The following is a 22,434-nucleotide window of genomic DNA, read 5'->3' as shown; positions in this document are numbered from 1 at the left end:
CAATGCATCACAAATATCGATAAAATGTGAATTTGGCCAAAGTCTATCCGATAAGGTTGGCATATTCAGGTTAAGCTTATGTTGAAGATGTTTTTTGAGGATGCTTAGGTAGAGTTTAGTGTCATTTAATTGTTGAACTTACTGCAAATGTGGGATTTGAAGGGATGATTGATCAATGAATATTCATGCAGGGGGTACATTTTGCTGTGTAAGAGTTGGCAGAAAAGGCGGCAATTGAATGTTAGAAATGTCTTGTTTTATGTGCCACCTTTCAGCAAACAGTTGACCAAAACCAGATTGAATGTAAAAGAGAGGAGTAACTGCTTACTAGAAACGTTATGTAATTAGTTTACCTTCCCGCGTGACATTTAATTTTCATGCAGGCTATGGCAGAGTAGAAGGATAAACCATGCCTTACTACAACTCGATAAGGATACAGCAGAAACAATCAAACAAGTGTTATTGTTGGTCTGGGTTGTTTCTCTACTATGTGTTGAGAGGCCTAGGCCTAGGCCTATGCCAATGTTAGGCCCAAGCAATTGGATTGGCAAAACCAAAAATTGAAACTTCAAACTGCTATCTGTTTAGCTCTCCAATTAGTCCTTGATGGACTGCTATTGTCATCAAGAAGCTTCCAACATATGTAACTACTAAATGAGCGCATTTTTCCTCTGTTTTGCCATAGTTGGAGTAAGATCTTAGCCTTTTAATTTGGGGGGATTTTCGCAGTGAATTTGCCCTTGATTTTTGTTAGAACGGCCTTAACCCATAGCTCCTGTAATAGGGAAAATAATGGATCTTTATTGTCTAGTGCGGACAAACACTAATACCAATTGCTAAAGACAAACTCACACATTATTCAAGTAGAACAGATAATTTGTATCCATTTATAATTCAATCTCTCATTTGTTAAGCTTGACAACAGTTTTTTGTTACCATGCGAGATTTATTGTATGAGCAGGATTTATATTGTTTGTGAAAAAACTTGTCTATAAGTCTATAACAAACACTTCAGCAGGCATTATAAGGAAAAGATGTATGGTGAAGAATGTGTATTACTGTACAAAAACATCTTATGGGCCCACCCGACTTGGAATGTACAGAAAAAGCCCAACACACCCAAATTGGACAAGGTAACCAAGCAAATGGAACAGTTGGGAGTTGTACAATGTGGGGATTAGACATTAATCGTCAGAAATGCGTGTGAGTGGGTCTGACTTCTTTTTCTTGTTGTTTTATGTTGAAATGTGCATTATTTGAATTTTGAATTTATCATGGAAGGTATAAAATTTCTAGAATCCAAGTTTAAGAATAAGAGCTTCAAACAGCTTATAAGTTAAAATAAATAAATTGGGGTAGTCTAATTTATTTTTTTAGCTTATAAGCTGTTTTAGATAAGTTAAGTCAAATGGGCCCAATTATTTTTTTGAGCTTATTTTAAGCACAAAATGACTTTAAGCTGACCAGTCAAACACTAAAAAAAGCTGAAAACAGCTTATAAGCAACTTATAAGCCAATCCAAACGGGCTCTAAGAAATGCTTTGACTTAACAAAACATTACCCAATACTTCACAAACCAATGTAGTAAGCTGACAAAATAACTGATACGCGCGTGGGAACAACACCAAACACAACGAGCATGCGTACCTCCAATGTTTGTTTTGTTTTGATTTGTTATATTAAGCTTTTTCTTTTCTTATTCTTTTTCTTCTTTAAAAGAAGGTCAAGATCTCATGTATCCAACTTGATTACTCCATCAGTTATTACTGTTACATTTTTGTCGCGTCACAACTATTGGTATAAAAACTGTACGTAATTGATTGGACAATTATGATTAAGTTATGAGGTCTAATTAATGTATGTAACGAATTTGAGAGTAAACAAGCGATGGCTCTATGTGAATCGCTCGGTCCAACAATTCAGTAAGTAGAAGAAAATAAGAGTGGGAGATAGTCCAGAATAATGTATGCATGCTTATTTATTTGTAGTTTGGTTAACTAATACACAGCACACATTTAAGTTGCCAGCAGTCATAAGCTGTTAGCCTGTTACTCTCGTGAGGATTATGAAAGGCTGCTTGTCGTCTTTCTCAAATTGCACTTACTGAGTAGCACACAATTTATCAATAATGCATCCCTTAAGTAGTCTTCCTTTTCTTTTTTTTTTTTCTGGAAGAGGAAAGGGGGCAAAGGTCAGTCAGCAAGGAAATGCGTGAAACTAAATTCTAAACATTTTTAAAAAAATTTAAACAAGCAACACTCATTCTTATCTTCCTAATTTTGGGGTCAACTTTTTCTTTTCTTACCCTCTCGTTCATGAAGAAAAGATTCATGTGAAACATTTCCCCAAGTGCACATCGAACTTTGAAAAGAAATAAAAAATAAATTTGTTTGACTCTGGGAAAAAAAATTTAATTCAATGAATAATGAAGAAATGGTATAAAATGATGGTTACAATTTAACTAGATAAGATTTAAACAATTCCATTTATTTTATAATATCAATCTCCTATCGTACCGCTAATGAAAGAACCGGTTAAGGGACTTTAGAAACGTATTAGTTGTAACAATATAGTAACATAAGTATACCTGTACAATCTAATTACACTCAAAAGGTAGTCCACGCAGTTCATATTGATTTCAGTTGGAGACACCTTTTTATTCTTTTTGTTACAATAATGCAATGGACGAAAAGGGATAAAAGTAGATTTAAGCCAAAGTGCATTATAGCCTACTAGTATAATAATCAGTGGAATCCATCCAAAAGAAAGTGCTTAAGTACTCCCTCCTCCGTTCCCTAATAAGTGTTATTTTTAGTTTATGCATATCTCTTATGAAATTGCTCATTTCTAAAAAATTATGCGTGTTTTTACTAATTTACTCCTAATTAATGTCTAGAAAAAAAAAGCTACTTAATAATTCTTGATTATGTAAATAAGGTTAACTTTAGAAGAATAAAGTCAATTTTTTCTTGAAACCTAAAACACTACTTATTTTAAAATAAAATAAAAAGCCTAAAACATCAATTATTATAGAATGGAGGAAGTATTTTAGATCCTGAATGCTACTCAATTATGAACTATCACTATCAGATCAGATTGTTTTTATATTGGTTAAAGTCTAGAAGTTGTTGAGGGGTTGCATTTTTCTTTCCAAACAAGGAGGTGGTTTAAATAAAATTATTAGTCACAAGGGCCATATGATAATTCAAAACTTCCTTTGTTTCATCTAATGTGTCATAATTTAATTGAGACATAAAATTTAATAATATTAAAAAAATTGAATATTTGTATTTTTAAATCTCTAATCTCTCGAGTAAAAGTTTTCACGAACGATTGACCAAAATAAAGATCCGAAACTAAATGCATATAACATATTGAAAATATCTTTGAATCTTTTGATTTTAAAGATGCAACGACATTCACATAAAAGATTCATTAGATGAGATTGTCAATAGAATTAAAAAACTTACTAAAAAGTAAAAAAAAAAAAAATTATCATTAAAATTTCAGACATCTAAATTAAAGGGGTAATAATTTGACAGTTGACACTATCACTCTCCTTTCCCTAATCCCCAGTACTTAAAAGGGTGTCAAAGCCCCACTATCACAATCTCCGATATACAGCCACTCTGCCAACCATACTATAATACGTGAATTTCTAACTCTCTTAAAAGGATTTTTAAATAAACTTTTGATAACTGCCACGGGATTGTTGTGTCTCTCTTCAGTTGCCCCCCCCCCCCCCCACCTTCCTTTTTAGCTTTTCCATGTTACAAAAAGAAGTGCTTTTTTCCTTTTTCCTGACTACCATCCTGCTCCAGTCTTTTGTCCCTTTCTATCTTTCTTGCATTTTTTCTGGTAAAAAGCAAACTGACGTACTAACCCATTTTCCTATCCACATTTCAATTTTCAAAATTTGAGTCTTTCTGGAGAAATATCTCAAATCTTAGAGTTTTTCCAGTGTTAGTTTTGTATGACATTTGAAATCAAGAAAGGAGATGAAGATTTTGATTTTGCTTATTCCTATTTGGGTTTTTGCAACTCCTTTGTTGTGTGCTCCAGTGGATGTAACTCCACAGTCTCCTAGTGCAGACCCAGTTCTTCCTACTGAAAAAGGTCCCGTTTTTCAAATTTCTTCTGATAAGGACGCTCCTCCTCCTGGTAATTCAACAATTCCCGATTTCCATCTTATTTTTCAGTTTATCACTTATGAATCATGGGATTTGGATCGGCTCATTTGCACTTTTGCCCATATTTTGTTCTAGTCTGCCACTCAAGACAAACAGCTATTTCGCGGGGCATAAGTTTATATTTTCGCATCATATCTCACTGAGTTATGTCCGCTCCCTTAGAGAACTTATGCCCGCTAGACATTAGTTTGCTTGCTAAGAGAAAAATTAGAGACCAGCCCGTTTGAAGGGAAAACTGTGCAATTTGGATCTAGTCCACTGCATAAAATTTCTGGTCTGAAGGTGCAATTAGTTAAATTATGATGAAGTTATTCAAATTAGATAGGAACTTGCAAATTGACACTTAGATTTATTACTTCCCTCCTCACTTTTTTTGAAATGATTTGTAGAGTACTTTTGCTTTTTAAAATTTTGCATTACCCCTTTGATGTCAGACATAATGATGCTCTCAAGATAAATATATATTGAAAAGAACTGCATTTTTTTTGTCTTTCAATGGGGAATGATTGGAAAAGGGGCATTTCTTCATTTGCTTCTTTACAATCATGTGTCTCTTTTTGTAGTTTTAATTGAATTTCCTCTTATTTTCAAATCAGGAGTCGCAGGGTTGAAAGTGGTTCACCACCAGGATCTGAATAAGAAAATTTTGATTTCACTTATTGTTGCTTCAACGCTCCTTGCTGGAATTCTGCTGTTTTCATCTTGCTTTTGGATATACAGACTGAAAACGCTGAAGAAATCCGCTGAACAAGGCGATCAAAAAGCAGGTAGTAACTTTGTTAGCAACAAGTCACTGTTTTAAGGATGGTTGGAGCTAATGTCACTTATATTTAAGGCTTTCTTCATTTTTGTGCCGTCGACCGAAATTAATTACTGGCGCTAGCCAAAATATACAAAGCCTATACACTAGTCATGTATGTTATATGTATATTTATACTTAATATACAAATCCTATACATTTGCTGGCTATTATTCTGTTGAGCGGTCCAAAAATGTAATTATACCTATTTTTAATCGATCATTTTCTGTACCCAAGCTTACACATTGTTTTATTTGTCCAATTTTATGATGTAGAGCCTGTGAAGGGGCTTTCATGGGGTCCTATAATGACCAAGTTCCCTTCTTTAAAAACTGTGGGTAAGAAAGGACTAGTTGCTGTCGTCGAATACCAGTCATTAGTAGCTGCAACTGACAATTTCAATGAAAAGAATGCTATTGGAGAAGGTAGATTAGGATGTGTGTATAAAGCTCAATTCCGCAACAACGTCCAAGCGGCTGTTAAAAGAACTCATGGCAGGGAACAGGATGCTGACAAAGAGTTTGAGGTAGTCTGATAGATTTTGACTCAAAAATGTACCCATAACGGTAATTATTTTGTGCTTAAAGAGATAACTGATTGATTTTCAGAATGAGGTCGACTTGTTGAGTAAATTTCAGCATCAAAATATTATTTCGCTTCTTGGGTATTGCATTCATGGTGAAGCACAATTCCTGGTGTATGAAATGATGCAGAATGGATCTTTGGAATTCCAATTGCATGGTAAAAGCCATTATCTACGTCCTGATATAAAGTACAAAAGAAAACAAGTATCTATATGCTACTATCTAAATTATTTTCCATATTCCATAATTGAGTTGACCTGCTTGATCAGGACCTCCGCATGGATCAGCTTTGAGTTGGCATCTTCGCATGAAAATTGCATTGGATGTGGCTAGGTATGTAATGTTATGATTTATTAATGCTAACTCTTTTTTCTCACCCTTAGTTCTGTGTTTTCGGAAGTTAATTGTACAGTTATGCTGTTGACATTGACCAGGGGACTAGAATACCTCCATGAGCGCTGTAACCCCCCTGTAATCCATAGAGATCTCAAATCGTCTAATGTTCTACTGGATTCCAACTTCAATGCAAAGGTAAACTAGCAATATAATCATAAACTAGCAATATAATCACACAGATCTCACTCAGTTGCTTCTCCTTTGTGAAACATTTCGTATGGTTTGTCTTGTCTGAGTTAATCAATTTTTACGTTTATCAGCTTTCTGATTTTGGCCTTGCTATAGCTGGATGGAACCTAAACAAGAGCAACATAAAGCTTTCAGGAACTCTGGGTTATGTGGCTCCAGAGTACCTCGTAGATGGTATGCCAGACTCCCTATTTTATTGCAATTAGCTAAATGAAGAAGATGCTGCTGTTTATTTGCTTGAAGGTGCCTCATCTAGTCAACGGTCCAATTTACTTACCTAGTCTTCTGTTTTGTGTCATAGAAGTAGCTTCCAAAAATTATTCTCATGTTGCTCCTCTAGGTTCAGAAAATATTGGTCCCTCCTAGAATTCATATATCTATGTGCAAAAGCATATACAAAGAAGCACCATCATCCCTGAGCTCTTGATGTAATTGCTCTCGCTACAGCCTACATATTTTATTTATCAACAATTAGATTATATGAAGAGGATAGGCTTCTCTTCTTTTGCTTACGAGATTCTCATTTCGTTGTATGATGACGTTGATCCTCCAAGATATATCTGAACTTCGCATCAATCTTTTGACTCCCTTGTGATGCACCATTTTATCTTCAACTTTGTTTCTTTGTCACGATGAACAAACAGGGAAAGGGAAAATATTTACTAATATCTTGAGGTTGATATTTAGATGTTATATATTCGTTGACTAATTTATTCCAAAAGGCTAAGTTCAGTTCTGTATTATTATTGGCTGTTCTCCATCTAGGTTGAAAAATAGCCCAGTACTACCTAGCTATTTGCTAATTAAGTTGAAGTGGAAGGAAATTGCAGATACAGATCAAGGACACTCTAAAGAAGTTGCAAAAGCTTTTACCTAGTCCACAAACCACCGTACTTTGTATGCTAATGAAAAAGAAAAGAACGCTAAATTTCTTTATTCTTTTGTCTCAAATTAAAAAAGTAGATGTTAAATCATGTTTTTCACACTCTCCTCAAATGAATTAAATCCTAACTGGAAGTCTGAAAGTATAACATTCTTGCCCATATTTTTGCTGCTTTTCAGGGAAATTAACTGATAAGAGTGACGTCTATGCTTTTGGCATTGTACTTCTTGAGCTTTTGCTGGGGAGAAGACCAGTGGAGAAACTAGAGGGATCTCAATGTCAATCTATAGTCACATGGGTATGTTATGCAAGAGATAGTCTAATCATTCTGAATGTTATCTCTAAATCTCTTTGAGCTCATGCGATGCTGACATTTCAATAATTCCATGACAAACAGGCGATGCCACAACTTACTGACAGGTCAAAGCTTCCAAATATTGTTGATCCTGTCATCAGAAACGGAATGGACCTCAAGCACTTGTATCAAGTGAGAGCACCCGGCTCTTTTGTCAAATTATTACTACTTCCATTTTACTGTTTTAACTTACAGAATCAAAACGGATGATTTGATAGGTTGCTGCTGTAGCCGTGCTATGTGTACAACCAGAACCAAGTTACCGACCACTGATAACAGACGTCTTGCACTCCTTCATTCCCCTTGTGCCAATTGACCTTGGTGGGTCCCTGAAAGTTACGGATTCTGCACTATCTATTAGCGCATAACAAGATGAGTTGCTTCGTTCAAATTTTACTTTGGGCACTGAAGCTGGTAATTGAATGAACAACTTGACCTATGCTCTTCTTTTTTTAATCCTTGGTTTGTTATTTGTCTAATTTATTTTTTTGCTATGAAATTAGAGTAGGACCACTCACCAAAAGAAAATTTATGCTGTGTGTATATAATTGTAAATTTGAGGTAGCAAAAGCTCATATTTCACCAGTTCCTCAAGTTTTTGGCTTTTCATGTTTGTTTTCTGTATTAAGAGGAATTGTTATGCTTCTACTGTAAAGAATGACTTACGAAATATTCCAGTATTTTTGTGCATACGAAAAATTTCTGTTCTCCTTATTTCTTGTCCATCAATAACTATTGCGTATGGTTATAGCTGGCAAGGGTCCAATTTCAGGCCTTTTTCTCCTACCTCTTGCTGGCATGTGGTTATAGTCCGCCTTTTAGCCCCTTTTTTCCCACGTAGTTGGGCTTCACGTGCTGACTTTTCTGTATACACAGGCAGATAGGATAACAATATTGTCTCTCATTCAAGCAGTTGACTTTGTATTGTGGTATCATCTTATTTGCCTTTTTGGCCTTTTTCTACCTCTCCAATAAAGAAGATAAGTGGATATGTTTATGAATACCCTCATGTGTAGCATGGCCTACAATTTTTGTGGATCTGGGACCATAACAATGATTGCATGTGGCCATGCTAAAAATGATACAATGCCATACTTTTTAAAGGAAGGGTCCTTTCTCATCATCCACTTGCTAGATTGAATTTGAACTTAAAATAACAACTCGAGAGGTATTTATTAAGTCTTTAATTCTTTATCCATAGAGGGGAAAAAGATTTTCGAGTTCATTGCCTTAGATAGTTACTACTTGTTACTCCTTCCGGTTCATAATAAGTGTCCATTTAACCTTTTTATTTTGGTTCAAAATAAGTATCCACTTACAAAATCAAGAAGGGATTATCTTTATTTTTCCAGATTTGCCTTATTAAGTATTAAGTGATCATATCCCAACGTGTCAATTTAATAGTAATATGCAAATTTTAATTAAGGGTATTTTAGTCAAAATACCTAATTTTTTTCTATGGGTTAGTATTTTTTTAAGGGATGTGACTAAGTGGACACTTATTTTGAACCGGAGGGAGTACAATTTAGAAGTATCTGTTAGTGAAATAGCATTCACATTCAGAAAGACAAAAGGATAGCGTCTTTTCTCCTAGTTTGAAGAATCTCCTTCTGGAAAACCAGCTTCAGTAGCATGTTTTCTTGAAGTTTTCAGTCACAACAATTGGGAGGAAATTGGCTACCATCGGGATATCAGCTGTGTTTCATTCACATATGCATGTACAAGAAATGGACTAGTTATTTCCTTTGTCAATATCCATACCCCCAAAATCCAACTTTCTTCCAAAGAACGAAAAATACAAAATCCTGCTTGCTGGACGACACACGAAGGAATTTATTGTTTACTAGTAAGACTCTGTTCTTAGTAACCTTACATCGACAGTAACGAAGGATGTCTAAGCTAAACACAATAATACTATAAAATATGCTCTGTTTCATTAACCATCCCAGCTCATCCCTTAGTTTTGGTGATTCTACTCTACCCCTAGGCCTGGCACCCGATAAAAAGGAATGTAAAGGAGACAAATTTGGGTTATATGGTTCAAAATCATGGCCTTATCAAACTGGATATGCAGTCGTAATACCAAAAACATGTTTGTGAAAATTGTTCATCCAGGAGGGCATGTAGAACTTCACGATAGGCCTGTTCTTGCAGCAGAGATAATGAACAGAAACCCCAAGAGTTGGATTTGTCATCCAACGGTTTTCCAGCAGCCATGGGCCATTCTGCCACCGGAAACTACCCTCATGCCTGGCCAAAAATTCTATGTTGTGCCTATAAACACTATTAAAAGGTTTCAATCCTTCGCCTTGAAATCCTCTCCGGCTCGCATTCATAAACTTCAGAAACAAGCAAGTCTTAAAGAAAACACATCAGATAATCAGGAAGGCAGTTTTTCTAACTGCTGGTTGTTTTATAGAAATTCAACCAAAAATTCAGAGGTTCCTTATTCTTCTCTGAGACAAGAAAAAAACAGAGAGGTGCAATCGCAGGACGATAATTGCTTTACGTGCTTGTTAACAGGGATCAGGATTAATAAATCAGCTAGCGGAGATAATGTAATAAGTACTGAAACAAGATCATCAACATCCAGCTTGGGATCCTCAGAAACAAATTTCTTGAATAGAAGACAGAGAACTGTGGATTCTAATGACACTTCAACGGGAGTTTCACCCACAAGGCTTTCGTCTTTTGATCAGTGGCATCCCAGTTTAGAGAGCATCTCTGAGGAATGACAAGTTTTTGCAAATGCCAAAATTATCAAGCATGTTTTTTTAAAAAAAAAAAAAAAAATTATTTCAACTGTTTGTTGTTGTGTCTGTACATGTGTGTCAGTTTGTATGCACTTAAATGCAATTCTCGCAAATATAGAGGACCAAATTCATGTGTACTAAAGAGTCATAGTGAATCCACCCCTTTTAGTCAGTAGCTTCTACTTATTTTACGGGTTGAATTTGAAAAAGAAGCTGACAAAATCAAACACGTACTATGAAAGAAATTGGATATAAACCGTACGTCTGTAATTTAACTGAAAGCTGCGGCTATAAATCAATGGACGTGAATCGTGATCAAGACAAGCCTAACTTTAATTAATTGAAGTAGTTAATTCAACTTTGGGCCTTCCATTCAGTTAACCTAACAGCTAGCACTACGACTACAACTACAACGACGACAAATAAGGGCCTGTTTGGAAAGCCACCTGGTAATTGGAATTGGTGTAATTACTAGGGTAGTAATTACACAGCCTAGTAATTACACAGTAGTGTAATTACAACGATCTGTTTGTTTGTCATAACGTAATTACAGTGTAATTACAAGCGTGCTGTTTGGTTGCACAAGTGTAATTACACAGTCAGTTTAATTTAAAAATAAAATTTAATTATAAAAAATTTAAAATTAATATTTAAAAAATATTGTCTTTATAAAGGATATTAAATTAGTTATTTAATAACACATTGTTTCTTGAAAATATATTAATTAATAATCATATATTTGTAATTAATATTGTAACAAAAATAATTGATATATATTTTTCAAATTAATATTTAATTTTAATTAATTATAAAACTTAAAAGAAGACTTTTTTTGTGAGAACGTCATGGATTGGATGTTTGACAAAAAAATAATATTAATAAATATAATGCCATAACATTATTCAAATGTTTGACACAAAAAATCCATCAAATGTAAGTGAAAAATAAACAACATGCAATGTGAAAGCAAATAACTTAAAATTGAAAATATAACCTAAATTCAAATCCAAAAGAAAAAGTTCAACATAATACTCTTATGTCAAATTCCAACATTACATAAATAAGTTCCAACGTAACTTAAGTAAGTAATTCAAAAGAAAGGAAAATATAAGTCTATAACCCCATTCACAAGGAAATTCTACTTTAATAACGTCACCAGTTATATGTCAAGTTTGTTAATAACTCATTCTTTCCAATATTAAGAGGTGTGGTTTCAAATATTAGAATAATAACACGGTTATGCTAAATGAATAAAATAAAAAAATAAAAAAATACGAGCAATTATATGGAATCACAAGAAGTAAAGGTTGGGAATGAAAAGAAAGAAAATGAAAAATAAATAATATAAAAAGAAAAATACATTTTAAAAAATAAAAATAATAAAAAAGTAAAAATAAAAAAGAAATAAAAAATATTAAAAATAAAAAAAATTAAAATAATAGAAATAAAAAAAAATTAAAAATAAAAATAAATTAAAGTAAAAAAATAAACAAACTAAAAAGTAACCCTGTAATTACACCCAATTCTCAGCCCCCCCTTGAGAATTGGAGAGTGTAATTACACCCTGTCAATTACACCCAATTCTCACCTAACTGTGTAATTACTTGGTCAAACAAACAGGTCAAACTGTGTAATTACACCCAATTTCAATTACCTGGGTGGCTTTCCAAACAGCCCTAAATAAGATCCTAAATAGTTGCGATTATTCTGGAACAAGTCCAAAGACTGTGACACGGCGGCACTCAACAACTAAAAATAAGAATAAAAAAGATCTTCACCAAAATCTCTCTCTACTATCGGATTTCAACAACAGAATTATAGCATCTCTCTATTCTGTGGCATTTATATTACTGGATTCGTAATTGATGAATAATTGGAGTTAATCACAAGATTAATTTGGAAGTTTCTGGAACGTCATGGAATATGGTGAAGCTGAAAGAGTACTTGAGCCGCTTCGAGGAGAATATACAAGTGAAACAGTATCCGACCCGAATACGTTCCGCCCGCTTCGCTTTGATGGGGCTGTCATGGATGGAAACTCCAAAGCCAAAGGTAAATTTAAGCTGTCAGTAAACTGCTCCCTCTATTTCATAATAAGTGACTTTTTAAATTTTTTATTTTATTTTAAAATAATTAGTGCTTTAGGATTTCAAAAATAAATTGATCTTCTTTTTCTAAAATGACCTTTATTTACATAATTAAGAATCATTAAGCCTTTATTTTTTAAGTATTTAATTAAGAGTAAGTTAATAAAAATACTTTACATTTTTTAGGAGTGAACACTTTCTTAAGGCGTATGCATAAGCTTAAAAAGTCACTTATTATAAAATGAAGGGAGTATTTCTACTTGATAGGTATTGAGATGATCGAAATTTAAGGGAAAAAAACCTGAAATTTTTGGAGTTGGTTGGATAGTGGTTTCTATGGGATCAATTCCTCTCACTAGCAGCCTTTTTATTGAGCTCGTTGCACCAAGCTTATCCTGTAGGTTGGTAGCTATTGCGCTATTGCACTGTGAAAAAGTTACCCGATGCACCCAAAGAGTATCGATTGCAGGTTTCTAGGATTCCAAGAAAAAACATGTCACAGGTATTTCTTTAAGGATTAAATTTATAATTAATAAATTTATAATTAATTATTTTTAGAATAAGTATAATTTTTTTGGGACGTGTCACATAAGATTTTTGGAGAGAGAAAGGTGTAGTACGATTTATCTCTTCTTAAATTAATTAGATGAATTTTAACTTTTTTTTAAAATGTCAGGTAATTTGGAACAAAATCCATTTTGTTCATTATATGTTTCAAAATTTTGAAATGACGATATATGGTAACTCAACTTCCTTGTCCCATTCAAAAGGTTATCGTATACTACTATGGAAGAAGATGATGTCCTTACTATTTACTTGCCAGTTGTCACTTGTGTCAACTACTAAGAGATTCGTGAGCAATATCTTGAAATGCACTTCGAATTTTTTTATCATATTAACAGGAGTGATAAGTTATTCCAAAAAGGGAAAAGGGTCAAATTTACCTACCAAGTATGATTTATAGTTTAAATTTATTCTCCGTTAAAGTTTGGATCAAATTTGTCCTCTCCTTCAAAGTTTGAGATCAAATTTGCCCTCCCTGTTCGGATACTTGATAAATTTGCCCTTATATAGATAGAAGCCTGACTTGGACTCCACAACACAAAAAAATTAGCCACGTCGGATCTACATGGGCTCCACGTAGACTCCCAATCCCAATTCTCTTTTGAAAATGCCCCTGCAACATTTGTTTTGTCATAGTGAAGGTTTCTCTTCATGAACTCTTCAGAACATTTCTGAACAGAGGAAAACATTTTTTCTCAAAATACATTCCTTAACGTATACCAAAAGTAAGATCAGAAAAGCTATGATCCTGCAAAAGTGATAACAAGACAACAAAATAAATTTGTGCAGTTCAGCTTTGAAAATCCATTCAGTTTTCTTCAACTAAAATTCATTTTCAGTGCTTGAATAGTTTTTGAGAGATTCTGACAAGGAGGCAACAACAATGAGTTAATATAGCTCCGTCGAAGTTCACCTAAGATAGATGTTGTCACACCCCATTTTAACCGGGGTTAAAGTAGAAGTATGACGTATTGGAGATTCCTGTTTTTTGTTTGTGTTAAGGAGTCGCCACCTAATTATTTATGGTGAATTAGGACACCTAAAGTTTATTAAAGCTATTTTCTAAAGTTAGTTCTGTTTAAGGTCTGCGAAACTTAAGATTCTAGGTAAGGGTTCATTAGTCTAAATGGAAGGTATTAGGCATCCTTTAAGACCCATTAACAATGGTTAACCGACCAGACTTAGTATTAAAGCTAAAAATGCAAATAGAGTATTGAAATTTTAAGAAAAACAGCTAGGAAATGTAGCTAAAGTTTTAAAGAAAATATAACAATATTGTTAAAGTAAAGTTCACAGAAAATATAATAATTTGCATAAAAGAGTTTAGTTGTAAATAAACTGAGAAAAGTGCGGGATGTATAACGTTTTGTAAATATCTGCAAAAAATTGAGTCATGCCAACTAACAAGTTAAAAGAGTTATTGTAAGATTAATATTAATAAGATTTAAAAGGTTTCATAGAAAGACTATTAGTTTAATGTATATTGTACGAAGGTTGTTTCAAACAAATATGTATTTCAAGTGTTGGAAAGAAACCAAAGTGGAATAATTACCCACGAAAAATTAGTTCGTTTCTCTTATTTCTTAAAAAAAAAAAAAAATGTTAGCGTGTAAAATTTATGACGCTTTGGAAACATATTTTTCCTTCCAACTAAAAAAAATGCCAAACTTATGAGGAACAATTAAACTCACTTGATTTTTAAGACCTAGATTTACTAATTAAAGCATCCTAATATGAAATAGGCTCGATTAAACATAAGCGGCTAAGTATTCACCATAATCGCACAGCTAGGTAAATGTTAGTCATACGAGTCATTTAAGTCACACCAACAAATAAACAAAATGATACGAAATGATTTTAGCCATTTCGGCTTTCACGAAGGGATAATGATGCTCGACAATTCTTCGTTTAGGCAAAGTGAAAAAGCGAAGACGGTAGATGATATGCGGACTCCGTAGGAAGTGTCGTTGAGTCTCAAAGTGAAACTCTTCGGCTCCGGTGTACATGTAAAAAAAAAGTGAAACAAAGAAAATTAGGAGCTATAACTTTAACCAATAATACACGAAAACTGAAATGAAGCAACAGTCACTTGCAAATTTAGATTAGCCATCACATTGTACAGTCAAAGGATAAAGATCAACTGATGCAACTTTTTCAAAATTTGCAACCCAAACAAATGTTAAAAAATAACATGCCATACTTGATAGGGAAACATTTTTTAAAGCTCTGATCTTAAGAATCAAACGATGAACACCCCAAAGGCATGCTTAAAAAATGGATTTGCTCCTCAATGGGCAAACAGTACTATTAATTCATGTAGCAAACAGATTTTTGTGAAACAGTGGTTCCTATGTGCATAAGTTTATCTATCAGATTTATCAAGCTTTTGAAATATTAAGTTATTTTATGGAGATTTCAAATTTATTCTTAATATGCCTCATTTTGTTTTCTTTCTTTTATATAGGATAACAGAGCTGTAAGTTCCGATATATGTAGATTTTACTTGCAACAAGAGGCCAAAGCTAATCGATATGGAGGACATGGAGGTCTGTGAAAGAATTCCCTTTGAAGTGGCTGTGATTACAGCAGTTCGTGACCATGAGTGAAGCAAAAAAAATGGCTAAAAGGTAACACTTCATGGCCCAACGTAAAGCAGCAATATGGCTAAAAGCGCAGCAGCAGTTTGGTTAGGGGTGCAGCAATATATCAGTCCCAAAATGAGGTGAAAATAGCCTAAAACACAGTAGAAAATGGCCAAAAGACGCAGCAGTAAATGCAGCCACTGTTTGGCTTAAATTAGTCCCCAAAGTGCAGCAACACTAGGTATAAATTGCAGTAACTGTTTGGTTGTAATTGTATCCTAAGAATGTGGCCTTTTCAGCCGCAAAAAAAATGCAGCAATCAGTTGGCCAAAATGCAGGCAGGTCTTAGTAGCATACTCATTAATGCAAAAACATCATTCTTTGGACTAGATTTCATCCATTTTAGACTGCATTCAAATAGACACCTGTTTAGTCTGTCAATTGTCCGAAATAGCAAAGCAACTAAAACAAGACCAAACCTCACGATTAACCAGGAAAACTACTCGGGTTAGGCCATTTAGGCTTATGGCAAGTTCAAGCATATGTCCGGATAATGGACAGTAGCACATAAGTGATAACTAAGCTTATAGCGGAGGCATTACACAGCATAAGTTTAACTTTTGAAGGGCAGCCCGTGAACTAGCTTTAACCATATCAACATTGTGGGATTCCAGATTACCATGGGTATGCCTAGCAAACTGCTTCAGGAACAATTGAAGTAAATTCATAGAGACACCCCTCTAACTCAACTAAACCACTGATCGAGTTTCAATCAAAGAGTTCTACAGGTTTTCCAACTTTAAACTAGACAATGCTAACCTGAATAATTTATACGATAATCAAGTTTTAGATTTAAACCAACACTCATATCCATACTGATTCTGTTTAGCTATATAATTATACGACAGAGGTAGACAGCAGTAACATGACACAAGTTATATGGACACTAGCTATGCTAACTAGACAGCATGAACACGTGAAAGTATTGACTGAAAATAGACACTATCAACGTAGTCATCCAACATAAGCATACAGATACTTCAGGACTAACATTGCTTTATACTAAGGTATGATCACTAAACGAAACAAAGCCTAAATACTATGCACGGGACTAAACTAATCTACTAATAAAATGGCCATGATAAAACAAAGTCCAGCAAACAGAGCCCAAGAGCACATAGAGGAAAGTGAAAAAAAAAATACATAAAACATAAAAGGGAGTAGAGTATTAGGCGACACAAAGCATATGAACACTCCCAAACATTTGTCGAACACTCATACTTTAGACGATATACAGCCTGAAAAGATGGCCTTAAATTTAGACGAATAAATATGATTCTACGGCATTCGAGAATACAAATCCCGTAAACAGAATTTCCTCGTAATACTCCGACAACATGGTTCAAACATAATAAGAAACCAGATTCTGAATTAACCAAACTAAAACAAAATAGTAATCATGTTTCAACTTATTATTTATTTCATTTTGCCACAGCTCAAACGGAAGACAGAATTAATTGTCATTTCGAACTAAGGTTAACTAGACTAAACTCATACAAATTTGAATGAAAACTGGGAGAAGAATTTCACATTCAGAAACTCCACAAAACAGAGCTAGACATAATCTGGTTTATAAAGCCTTCATAAAATATATCTAAATATTAATAAATGGTAAAAAAAAACTAAAACGCCAACCTTAATATCTACTTATCATTCGTCAACTACAGCTACTACGCGAAAAGAAACACAAACAAGTGTCGAATCACAAATGGCAACAGCAAGATATTAAACATGATTTCTTTTATACTAACACAAATTAACAGAACGATGAGTCGAAATGGCATCAAATTTTACCTGTTGGTGGTGCAGTGAAATGAGGCGTCGACGACGTCGAATCTACTCTCTCGTTATGAATAGACCCGAACCTTGAGCCAAACGGGTTCGAATGAAAGTATTGCGGATTTTTTATGAACTAAAGTTTTGTATTCACTTTTGGGCGAATTGAATGAAAATGCTAGAAAGTAGAAAGTAAGGATTGCTATCAACAGTGTTGTTTTTTTTGTTTGTAACCAAAAAAATACCTCCTCGATCAGTGGCTTTCCTCCCCCTTTTATAGGATTGTGCTTAGCGTTTTAAATGGAAGAAGAAGAGGGGCGGGGTGTAGCGAGTGGGGAACAAGGGTGAGTGGAGGAGAGCGGGTAACGTGGGGGACAGGGGAGACAGAAGTGGCAGGGAATGAGGAAGGTGGAGAGGAGCGTGGGAGAAGAGAGAGGAGAGGAGAAAGAGAGAGGGGTGAACGACGGTGGTGAGTGGAGAAAAGAAGGGATTAGGGTTTTAGGGGTTTTAATTGTAGTGGGCCGGATCGGGTCAATTTCGTTTGGGCTGGACCGGGTAAAATGTGGGCTGATTTAAGTTTAATCCAATGGGCTGGTCTGTTGGGTTGAAAATATTGTGTTTGTATTTTGGGCCATTAATTTGGCTGAGAATTGTTGATCCTTCCTCCGCTATTTAATTAATTTTGGGCTTCTAATTTAATAACTAGTACAACATATACTATGTAAAGACAATTAATAATCAATATGTAAAAAATAAAGATTTTACAAAGTGTTGTCTCGTAATTAATTCAACGATTCCCAACCGGAAAAAATGAAACGATGACGAACATTTAAAATTTATGATAAAGTAATGCTCATAATGTTGAAAATAAAAGTAGTGATATTAATAGTAGTAGCAATAAAATATTGTGAAAAATAAAGTATTTAGCTCGTCAGTAAATTTAGAAATCCGAGTAAATTAAATAAAAGAGGGACAAAATTGGGTGTCAACAGATGTCATGTTCAAGAAAGCTTTGCTGGTCAGATAAATTCTATGCTTCTGGAGAGAACGACGAATCCTTGGCCGTATTAAACATTTGTTTTTGCTGCTGCAGAAATTTTTCTTACATGCCTCTTATTTTATCACATGCATTATGTGTGTACCTTGATGCAATTAAAACTCCGGCTTTTCACATTACTACATGGTGCCTTAGTGTCAGCAATAGTCTAGACGGGTTAAGAGAATTGAGATTGAGAAACGAGTTAAAAAGAGAATTGGGTTTGGGAGTCTACGTGGAGCCTATGTGGATCCGACGTGACTACTTTTTTTGTGTTGTGGAGTCCAAGTCAGACTTCCATCCATATAAGGGCAAGTTTGTCACACCCCAAGCCCAGAGGGGCATGGCCGGCACCCGGTGCCATACTCGGCCTGAGCGAACCTTACTGAGCTTGAAATCTTTAGAGGGATAACCCTCAAGTTAGACCGACAAAGTCTACCTATAACAAAAAATATCAATAGGGCCGACAAGGCTGCACAAGAACTATCCACAACACTTAGTCATCAAGACTACACGAGGTATAAGCCAATATATATATATATCTGCTATGCCGACCGACGAGGTCGTCATCAGTCCGACAACACCAAAATGAGTACATAAAGGGCCGGCAAGGCCAAGACTCTACTACTATGCAAGACACGTCTACAAGCCTCTACTGAGTACACAACTGTATCATAGTCGGGACAGGGTCTTGACCTACCCATCACATATATACATTACAAAAGAAGACTCTGAGTAGACCTGGCAACTCCAGAAAGAATGGAGCTCACCGGTCAGCTGATCTCTCGTCTCGTCTACTGAGGAGGTCTATCTGGCTGTTTATCAGAACCTGCAGGCATGAATACAGCGCCCTCGGCAAAAGGGACGTTAGTACGAATAATGTACTAAATATGTAAGGCAAAATAATAACTGAAATGAAATAACAAGTTGTACTCTGGACATATCAAGAAAGGATCTGGAGGTTCTAGGTTGCCTCTCATCTGAGGCAAGATAACATAACTCTATAGATATAACTCCATGACCCGAGGGTCAGGCATAGATTAACTCCATGACTCATAGGCCAGGTATAACCAACTCCATGACCCGTAGGTCAGGTATGCGCAACTCCATGACCCCTTGGTCCAGCAACAACTCCCTGACCCATAGGCGAGGCATATACATACATATAATGATAACTCGAAGGCAACACAATAGCCTATAAGCAACATATACACTAGTTATACCTTATGTCATTCTATCATCTTATATAGCTCGACTATTCTTATACTCGTTCTTAACTAGAGAGGAGTATTACAATAAGGTCATGGCAACCTAAATACAATCTTCGTGAATAGCACATTCTTGTGCGAATACTCAAAGGTGGCTTGATAGTAGGAATCATGCCAATGAAAAGAAGGAATAGCCTTAACATACCTGGTCTTAGCTCAACGGCTCAAGTACTCAACTCGTATCTGCTCCACGATCTATATTATAACAATAACGATGCTATCGTTAATTATACAAACCTCTTAATCGTATAACAAAAATTTAACTTATCCTAAAACAAAATGGGCAGCATCTCCCCCGTTCTTCTCATTTCCCCAAACTCCATATATCAACAACAACAACCAGAACTATCCAGCAAGTGTATACATTAATAATAAGATACCATGTAGCAGCAACAAGTCATAAACATTTCACGACGAGCGATAAGCCCGGATACGATTATCAAACACGCTTCTCCAATTTTCTTTCCTTCAAAATACATATCAATGACAACAACAACAATATACTTAATTTATTCTAGCAATTTCTAGCCACAACACAACCCAAAAATATACCTCAAATCAGCCCACACAACAACAACAATAACTTATCCGATTTCTCGCAATTAATTCCTTATTTCTCATCCCACAATTTAGCTATGACCTAGACGAACTTTAAATATATTTAGTAGAGGAGAATTCTTACCTTCTATGTCAAAAACTACTCTTCTTCCACCTCACTTCACTTTAAAGAAATCTCCAACTTGCTATTATTAGAAGGAAACCAATAACGCAATCTCGTAACTGACGAAGACGTAGCCTCCAAGTGGTTCTTGATATTTTTTTGTACGTAGGAGCTTGATATATTTCTTGAGCAGAATATCACTTTCCCTTCCTTAATATAGAAAGACCTTGTTGTATATATCCTTTTTGGATCTGATATGATGAAAATGGTTCTTCCCATATGTAACTTTATATGGAATATTAATAAAGTTCAATGTTGAATGTCCCTTTGTTCCCACGTGGCTTTATGCACTTCAAAGTGCACTTGACTCATCATACTCACATATAAGAATACAGTGGCATTATATTGTGTAGCCACTGCCACGTACTGGAGAGGTGGCATTTATTTAATTTCTATGCCTCCACTTATAATCAAACATTTAATCAATTGTATTCATAATTAATTTCTTGATCTCAATTCACTTAAATAGTAATTATTTTTAACACACTCCTTATCATAATCATGTGGTATAGTCTCTTTATGCAATAAACAAATATTATTTTCAATCATCGTTGTCATACTTTTCCGTCTTAAATCATTTCGGGACTTCATTCTTTTTATACACCGGGATCTTGATTTGCATGATTGAATATGACAAAATCTTCCGAGCTCGAGTAAATTTGCTCATGCTGGATGGTTCAATTTCCTAGTCCAAAAACATGGGGTATTATAGCTTGGACCGTATTTCATTCAAATAAATTTCGAACCTTGACGAATGTAACTTCTAATCCTTACGACACATCTATACCATCACTCTAACCACATATAAGCTTGGAGGATAACCTCGCTTTCCGTTACTAATGTCATTTAACTCGCACGCTTTCCAACGCATGAAAACACGGGATGTAACAAAATTTATCAAGTATCCTAACGGGGAGGGCAAATTTGATCCCAAATTTTAACGGAGAGGGCAAATTTGATCCTAAACTTTAAAGGAGGACAAATTTAAACTATAAACCATACTTGAAGGGCAAATTTGACCTTTTTCCCTTCCAAAAATCATAAAGCATCACTGCAACTTGAACAAGGGGCTGTCAATAAGTAGAAAAAGTACGTTTGATTTTTCTAATGGAGCCTATGCTTTTGCGTGTTAACAATTTAAGGTACTCAAAATAAGGGCTCCACCAAATCACATTTGTACGAGATTTGTGCGGTAAATCATTGGAAAGCACCTTTATTTGAATGTTGCAATGTGGAAGGTCCTGATCACCATAAGTTGTAAGTTCATTCGTATTCCAACTTAAAAGTATTACTCCTCCGTTTCAATTTATTTATGATAAATATTATGATTAATTAAGTCTTTTGTAACTTGTGGCCTTAAATATGTGATACTATTTGATGTACTATTGAGCATAGCTTTTAAACATAATAAGCTAAAATGCAGGTTCACGTTCAAGGTAATTGTGGAAACAAGAGGACCTCGTACAACAATTATAGAATGTATGGGCAATCCACATTCAAAAAAGAAATCTGCAGCAGAGAATGCAGCTGAAGGAGTATTGTGGTTTCTAAATCAACCGGGTTATAGATTGAAGAAGTACTGAATTAACTTCCTTTTTTTGTTTTTTTGAATGGTTAGGGAATTGTGATTTCATAAACAGAAAGCAAAAGAAAGGAAGTTTATAAATTACTAGAGTACTTACTTTATTACAGCAACTGCCAGATGACGCAATCGTTCAAATCAAAGACAGTCTTAATGCTATGTAACTTAAGTGTATGAAGATGGTATTGTAATTAAGATTCCATTTATATATGCGCCTACACTACTTGATTCGGTGTGATTATCCCTTTCATTATCGTTCTATGAGCCATCTTAGATAAGGAACTACCTTAATTCCTTCATTAGCTTTTGTTGAAGAGGCTAGCGTGAAAAGATACTTGTCCTAAATTCAAGACGAGCCTAATAAGAATAAAAAATCTTCATCAAAATCTCACTCTATTCCTTCAAAATTATAGCATCTCTCTCTATTTTGTGGCGTATTACAGGACTCATAATTGATGAATTGGAATTTATCACAAGATTAATTTGGATGTTTCTGATGCAAGAATTAATAAAGGAGTTGTACGTGAGGCTTGCGGTGTTGTACCTAGCGGTTTAAAGTCGTTAGGGGCTGCAGTATTTTACTAGGTTGGATTGTTCATTTAAGTCCCC

At 34.8% G+C, this 22,434-nt stretch overlaps 2 protein-coding genes and 2 long non-coding RNA genes across 5 annotated transcripts; 2 read left to right on the top strand and 2 right to left on the bottom strand.

The window, feature by feature from the left end:
* Positions 1–3,735: 3,735 nt before the first annotated feature.
* On the top strand, positions 3,736–10,291 carry LOC132633048 (probable receptor-like protein kinase At1g80640). 2 transcript variants are annotated; one of them, XM_060349245.1, is made up of 11 exons: positions 3,736–4,161; positions 4,787–4,957; positions 5,265–5,515; positions 5,598–5,730; positions 5,843–5,906; positions 6,008–6,104; positions 6,230–6,332; positions 7,221–7,339; positions 7,439–7,528; positions 7,615–7,810; positions 9,920–10,291. In XM_060349245.1, the coding sequence occupies exons 1-10, from the start codon at positions 3,999–4,001 to the stop codon at positions 7,762–7,764; spliced, it is 1,341 nt and encodes a 446-aa protein (XP_060205228.1). In that variant the 5' UTR covers positions 3,736–3,998; the 3' UTR covers positions 7,765–7,810; positions 9,920–10,291. The 2 variants fall into 2 exon arrangements, with proteins under 2 accessions (XP_060205228.1, XP_060205227.1); XM_060349244.1 differs by lacking the exon at positions 9,920–10,291 and having other exon boundaries at positions 7,615–8,110.
* Positions 10,292–10,842: 551 nt separating this feature from the next.
* LOC132633044 (ribonuclease 3-like protein 1) lies at positions 10,843–22,040 on the top strand. Its single transcript, XM_060349242.1, has 3 exons — positions 10,843–12,201; positions 21,386–21,500; positions 21,667–22,040. Exons 1-3 carry the CDS (start codon positions 12,066–12,068, stop codon positions 21,824–21,826), a joined length of 411 nt encoding a protein of 136 aa, XP_060205225.1. The 5' UTR covers positions 10,843–12,065; the 3' UTR covers positions 21,827–22,040.
* On the bottom strand, positions 14,438–18,625 carry LOC132633046 (uncharacterized). Its single transcript, XR_009579530.1, has 2 exons — positions 17,237–18,625; positions 14,438–14,787 (listed from the first exon to the last, which is right to left on the bottom strand). It is a non-coding gene; the product is annotated as an uncharacterized LOC132633046 (long non-coding RNA).
* LOC132633045 (uncharacterized) lies at positions 18,776–20,517 on the bottom strand. Its single transcript, XR_009579529.1, has 3 exons — positions 20,205–20,517; positions 19,668–19,717; positions 18,776–19,083 (listed from the first exon to the last, which is right to left on the bottom strand). It is a non-coding gene; the product is annotated as an uncharacterized LOC132633045 (long non-coding RNA).
* Positions 22,041–22,434: the final 394 nt, after the last annotated feature.

Source organism: Lycium barbarum, chromosome 3, assembly GCF_019175385.1.
Source record: "Lycium barbarum isolate Lr01 chromosome 3, ASM1917538v2, whole genome shotgun sequence".
Taxonomy (NCBI): Eukaryota; Viridiplantae; Streptophyta; class Magnoliopsida; order Solanales; family Solanaceae; genus Lycium; species Lycium barbarum.
Note: the sequence above shows the minus strand (reverse complement) of the source record. Positions and strands in the feature narration are given on the sequence as shown.